The sequence below is a fragment of the Uloborus diversus genome, chromosome 3 (assembly GCF_026930045.1).
Source record: "Uloborus diversus isolate 005 chromosome 3, Udiv.v.3.1, whole genome shotgun sequence".
NCBI classification, from domain to species: Eukaryota; Metazoa; Arthropoda; class Arachnida; order Araneae; family Uloboridae; genus Uloborus; species Uloborus diversus.
In genome coordinates this window covers 193,879,696-193,887,006 of record NC_072733.1, presented here as the reverse complement: position 1 = coordinate 193,887,006, position 7,311 = coordinate 193,879,696, and the positions used below count along the sequence as shown (strand labels likewise).

The 7,311-nt window shown below is 33.2% G+C and overlaps 1 protein-coding gene across 1 annotated transcript; it reads left to right on the top strand.

Moving 5' to 3' along the window:
- Positions 1–2,354: 2,354 nt before the first annotated feature.
- On the top strand, positions 2,355–3,512 carry LOC129219110 (neuropeptide CCHamide-1 receptor-like). The gene has a single exon (XM_054853430.1). It carries the CDS (start codon positions 2,355–2,357, stop codon positions 3,510–3,512), a length of 1,158 nt encoding a protein of 385 aa, XP_054709405.1.
- The last annotated feature ends 3,799 nt before the right edge of the window (positions 3,513–7,311 follow it).

The window sequence follows — 7,311 nt, the reverse complement described above, 5'->3', positions numbered from 1 at the left end:
CTTGAAAAATCTTTTAGAATGCCAAATTACCAAAATTTAGTCATCACACAGACTATGTAATCATTTTTTGATAGCAATGGGTATTTCTTGTGATGATTTGTTTTATTTAATAATGCGCACATCCTCTTACTTATTGCAAGTAGACTATAATTTTACTATGTCTGAAATTAAACTCATTTTATTAAAATTCCCAATACAATAGTTAATTATTGTTTTATTCCAATGAGTTCAATAAACTGAGAATAAAATTAAGCCCAGTGGCTCAGTGGAAGCGCTTCAGGTCCGGGTTGGGTTTGGTCCAATCAGCCGATTATCCTGTTAGTGGGTCGATAAAATGAGTACTAAGCGTGCTCTGGAACTAAACCCTGGGGCTCCACGTTCGGCTGACTGCCTAATCGGAACATTTGCCTTGCACCCCGGGCCCCTTGGGCAGGAAAACTGAGATGCGCACAGTTGACCTTGACCCTTATGTGCTGTTGCGCCACTAGGTTTGGTTATTAACAATTAGTAGGAAGAAGTGTGCATTATTTTCAAAAAACCATCGAAGAAAATACCTTCGCTGTCAAAAAATGATTAGATAGCCTGTATTTGTGACTAAATTTCGGCGATTTGGCATTATATATGTTTTTCAGACTTTCACAATGACTTTTACGTAACTTTTTTCAAATATCATTCTCTAGTAGTTTCAAACTATCAAATATTGAATGTGCGGGACTAAAGCATTTCAGTACACCACATATGGTGATACCATAAGAACTGCGTACTCCAACCGGGTAGGTTCATTTTAACAAAACTGCATTTAAACAAGAATTTAAAATTGCACTTAATTGCATTTTTTTTCATCTAAATTATGCATGCATTTAACTTACATAAGTACAAGAGTTCAATCAGATGGCATCTGCCTCCAACTCGATTATTCCCTATTCCAGACTGATGATTCCATAACAGGGATGAAACATCAGTCTCTGGATGGGGTAACCGAGCTGTCGGTATGGTGAATACAAACTGTGTGTTTTTATGCGTTGCATATTTTTGTGTCTATTAAATATCATTAATCTAGTCTAGTCCATGTCTTAACTATTACTTGAAATGTAAATATAGTATGAACTACTCATTCAAACCAATTATTTTAAAGTGACAACATTGAAATTATAACTTTTATATTTGCATTATGTTTTTTCAATACAAATATTACATAGTGCATACACATTACGTAAGAAGGTGTAATGATGTTTTCATTGTTTATCTTTCTTTTCACTGCGTCAACTAAAGAAACTACACAATTTCAAGCCATTGCTTTTTTTTTTTTTTAAATAAATGTGAAAAACAAAACAATACACTCAACAGGCATAATACTTGAATACGGAAGTCCAACAACGTCTTTTTTTTTTTTTTTTTTTGAGCAATCACGATTGCTTATTGCTTTCATTTGACTGTTTTTGACGTTCCTATCATTTTTCCCACCGCCACCCTCCGCAGCATCACGATGCTGCACCTCTAGCGAAAACCGTCTCCAGGTTGCGTCAATATCCTACACTTACACGCATACATACACGCACCTACACACATATACATATATACACCTACACACACATACATACACCTACACACATACACAAACACATACACAGACACAAACACATATGCCTACACACACATAAACATACTCCCACACACACATACACACAACTACCCACACACTCATGCCTGCACACAGATACAAACACACATGCCTACACACACACATACCCCCACACACAAACACACATGCTTACATATACACACACACTCGTGATTGCGAAAAACATAATTTGAATTCAAGATGACAAAATTCAAATTATTTTTTTTTTTTTTTTTTTGTCATTTTTCTGATTTTTGAAACAGTAAACTGTGAAGGGTAAAAACCACACAATTACAATCAGATTTTCTCATTACTGATTCCAGTATTTAATTTTTTCAGATAGATCGCTTTATGTTTTTGTCAGCTAAGGAGAGTTATGAACCAAAAATCCCATTTTTTACTTCGAAAAGCATGGTTTGAGCTGGTTTTGAGGTAAAACAGGTTTTGAACAACGGCTTCGACCCTATTGAAGGGATTCGCACCAAATCGCTTTCCGGCGTGATAGTATCAACAAAGAAGTATCAAATAATAACAATTTAAAAAAAAAAACACTTTTGAAAACTCGTGACTTGAGCTGATTTCGATATTAAGCGCTTTAAATGAACATGAAAAGCTAAAGGGGGGGGGGTAATTATTCTTTGTGTTTTAATTTAACAAAATGAGACAACCGTCTTAACAAAACATTTTCTATTTTTTTCTAGGATTAAATAAAGATAATTTCTACAAGAAAAAGATGGCTGGAGATTATGAAGATATGATATTTGCAGACGAACAGCAACTGAATGTCTCTCTACTTTCCTGGAACACTACAAATAGATCAGTGGACTCGAACTATACCAGTGAAGAAGATGGCCTTTACATTCCGTACCAACTACGTCCAGAGACGTACATAGTCCCAATGGTATTCGTGGTTGTCTTTTTCGTAGGGTTGCTAGGAAACGGGACTCTGGTCCTCATATTTGTCCGCAATCGATCTATGCGGAGTATACCAAACACTTATATCATGAGCTTGGCTATTGGAGATTTCCTCGTCATAGTAGGAACAGTACCATTCATAAGCACGATTTATACTTTCGACAGTTGGCCGTATGGTACTTTTATGTGCAAATTTAGTGAATTCTTGAAAGACGTTTCATCCGGAGTTACAGTACTCACTCTCACGTTGCTGAGCATTGATCGCTACATCGCTATTGTTAAGCCTCTTCATAAATTAACCGGACATAACGGTAGGACATTCACAATCATTTTGGCTCTTATTGTATGGGCAGCAGCAATTGCAATCGCAATTCCAGGAGCACATTTTTCTTTCCTTTGGGAAGTTGAATTATATCCCGATCATGTCATCTATGTCTGCTATCCATTTCCGGAGAATATGAAGCCTTGGTACCCACGAACTATGGTTTTAGTCAAGTTTTTACTACTGTATGCTATACCGCTCTTTCTGATAGGAGTTTTCTATGCTCTTATGGCGAGACACCTTTTGAAAGCATCTAAAGAATGCTTAGGGACAAATGATAGCCACATCGAGAAAAGAAAAGGAAGAACCAAAGTTGCAAAAATTGTACTGGTGTTTGTCATTTTATTTGCAATTTGTTTCTTTCCTAGTCATGTATTTTTTATGTGGTTCTATTTCCATCCAGATGCTCTTGAGAATTACACAAGTTTCTGGCATACGTTGAAAATTTTAGGCTATGTTCTAACCTTTTTCAACAGCTGCTTGAATCCTATCGCTCTGTATTTCATCAGTGGAGTTTTCCGTTTACAGTATAGAAGGTACTTGCTATGCTGTAAGAAGGAGCCACACACTCGAAATTATCTGAATACATTTAGAATAATTCCCAGCACATCAAACCGCAGCACTGCGAGAACAACGCTAGTATCAAAGATGTAAATAGCGTTATTTACAAATGTTTTTTGGATGAATTGTTTGGGAAGTTTTTCACAATTGATATTTCGAGCACAGAATTAAAGTTATGTTGCTAAACCAGAGCTTAATTTACACATAAGCTCAGTTCCAGCACTTATTTTAAATGTTGTGTGATTTCTTTTGTTTTAAATATATTAAATGGAATTCAGAGTGTGTTTACGCATTGAAATAGGTTCTGAGGACTAAAGAGCTCCAGCACTTCTTTCATTGGAAACTAAGCCCTGTGCTACATAGAATTTCCATAAGTCATTACTTGTAAACACGACAGATAAAAGACTGCATAGACTATGTTACAATTCATATCTAATCTTAAGAAGAAAGTGAAGACAGCATTGATGTGTGTGCTTGTGGTGTAATTAAATAAGTGACAAAATAAATTCCTAAAAATTTATGTAAATGAGTTGATTGTAAACTGTTTCTTATGCTTTGGAATTATGCTTCATTAATTAATTTTTTTTTTTTTTTTTTTTTTTTTTTTTTTTTTTGAGTACATTCAACTGACTGTTCATGTTGTCCGTATGTGAGCGTGGCACCACCACTTTCTTCAAAAATACATAAAATGATTCCTACTCATTGCCAAAGATGTTTTTTTTTTTTTTTACTTAAGAAACTAGCAAACAAAGCAGTCGACTCCAAATGAAGATATTGGTTTGATATATAAACATAGGGACTGATTCAAGTCAACAGAATTTGATTGAATCGGATACGATCAATTGTACCTACCAATTGTGCAGCCGTAAATTTCCTTTGCTCCAACTCTACTTGTCAGTAGAATTCAATATAATCGAACAAAATCGAGTTGAATGAGACCCTTAGTTTGACAATAGCTTTCTTTATCCAAAACTCTTTCAACCGAAACTTCGTTTAACCAAAGTTGGTTTCATTTTTATTTAACTTTTTATAGTAAATAAACAATATCACTTAAAGCTCACGGGTAGCAGCAAGTCCTGGCGCAGACACCGAGTTATCCGCACATTTCTATCATTTTATTTTCTTTCTCCCACACCCACTTCTAAATTTTTGGAACATTGTAAATAATTCTAGCTTTTGTAATGCTATGAAATTGAAAAGCGATTGAATCAGAAAATAAAGTTTTTTTTTCTATTCAGTAAATTTTTTAAACTATGAAAATTGCGTTATTAATAACACATTAAAGTTTACTGCTTGGTTACCAGATGCCATACGGAAAAAAGCTAAATCTACATTTCAGATTAAAGCAAGCTAAAGTAAATTAAATATGATTTTACTTCACATTTCATTTCCTGATTGTGTAATATTTATTAAGCAAATTTATTGTTTATAATTAAAACTATGCTCAACCCATTGGGTCGGATATGGCATTTTTGAGCATGTATTTGCATTTTACTCTGGGAATTTCAAATTTTGGGTTAAATTTTCAAATATTTGAGCATAAGGAACTATTATGTATAATTATATAAAGTATCAACTTTTTATTTAAAATAATAATAATAATTTGTACGTGTTGCGGGTGTGACCATAGTCGCGCCCGCAACACATACAAATTATTATTTTTCAAGTGCAGAAATGTTTTTAGAAAGTTGAGGCTTTATATTATGATGTGCAATGGTTCCTTACATTTAAATACAAGAAAGTTAAAACCCAAAGCTTAAAATTACAGGAATTAAATGTAAATGCAAACGTAAAATTGTCACACCTTTGCAAATGGATTGGGTAAGTAATATGTAATTAAAACACCACATAAAATAATTGTTTTGCAAATGTGAGCATGTTAAAATCCAGAGTTGAAGTTTCTGTGGTCTCCTGATAGCCAGTTTTTTAAATCCCCTCTTTTGTTCTAAGTTTTCGATTAACCGAAGAGTAGTGAATCGAGGCTCTACATACATTTTTCAAATAACAATGTGTTCAAAGACATCTCAAACGAAACTAAAAGTTATAAAAAAAAGTTTATAATTTATGTTGTGCTTGAAGAACTCCATAAGTAAAATATTAAAATTTTTCCAATTCTGTTCCCGTCTACTCCAAAATATAATGTATGCAGTTCTGTTTCCATCTAAATTTCTGTCCAATTATACAGTTCCCAAAAACATGATTACATATTTTTAAAGGTATTAAGTTTTCTAATCAAAACGATTTGCATTTCTAGCGTTTAGTTAAAAAAAACCAGCTCGATCTATTTCTACATGAGAGACAAAAAAGCATTTCCTGCTCTACCCACATTTTTTTTTTTTTTTTTTGAAAAGAAAACTTTTTACGCACGTTGAGCATTTTCGTGGTGGGGAAAAACCATCCATTTCACGACACCTAAAGACCGTCACCTCACCGACATTTGAAATACAGCACATGTGCGGCTTCTCTCTGCTCGTTTAGTGTGTTTTTTTTCGTTTAGAACATGAGACTCAGTGGCACGATCGGCAGCGCATCAGTCTCAAAAACCGAACAAGCTGCCGATTGTGAGTTCGATCCTCACCCTTACCTAAACCCCCTTACCCCCATCACCCTTACCCCTTAAAGATTATCAATGGACTGGAAAAAGTTATCGTTAATTCGAGGAGAATATGCATTAAATACAGCTAAATTTCGACCCGTTAAATGTATCATTAAATCGAGGAAATCGTTAAATCGAAGTTATACTGTATATTTGAAGTAAAAACTTCTTGACGCGCGCTGGGTATTTTTTGAGATGAGAAAAAACAATGTTTCTGATATCGATGAGATATTGTGCTTTCCGTTGCCACTCTGAAAATGGACAGCTAAGTGCAATGGTTGCGGTTTATATTTCACCGGATAAGTCTTCAAACGCAATACGAGAATTTCCGTATGAGAGTTTATTTATATATTCTAAAAACGCTTTGCATTACTTCAAGATAAAATTGGGAAAAGCTTCGATGATTTGCCAATGATTTTGAGTGGGGATTTCAACATCTAGCAGATGATAAAAATCAACCACTAATTGAATTTTTAAATGGAGAATTTAATTTAACGATGTCTAATGATTTCAATCTTAGCAAAACGAGATATAAAACTGCAGTTTTGATGCAGTCTTTAAAAGACATTTAAATAGATTCGAATCAAAGTTTTTTATTTTCTATTTCAGTTACCATAAACCTATAGTAACAGTTTTCGAATATAATAATAATAATGATGATGATCAGAGCGAGGCCTTCGAGATAGGAAGGCCATCCAACTAGCAAATGACGTCATCGTTAGTCGATCCACAATGATATTGGGAAGTGAGCTCTTCGATTAGTATTTTGGTTTAATTAAACTATTTGGTTTATTTATTATTGTCTTCTATTATTTTAGTAGCATTAAAAGTTCTACTTTTTCATTAGGAAACATAAAAAGGAACCAATAATCATACATTAAAAAATACACTGAGCTTAATTCATAGTATTTCACATAAAAACATTTATAAGTCTTACAAAGTATTCAAATAACTAAACACGATTTTATTTTACAATCTTGTAAAAACGAAGTGATAAATAAACAATTTTATTTTTCATTTGAAAATTTTTTTAACACTAATCGCATTTTAACTACTCGTATATTGTATTGAAGCATTAAGTCTTAAGAAGTATTCAAATAAATAGATGAACTTTCATTTTACAATTACATCAAAACAAAAAATAATTTTACCATTGTATTTGAATAAGAATAAAATGAAATTTTAAAATATAAATAAACATTTTTACTAAAGTAAACGGGAAATATAACTGCAATACGTTTCAAAGACATAACATCAAATTAAAATACATAATACCAGATTATTAATGTTAACTTA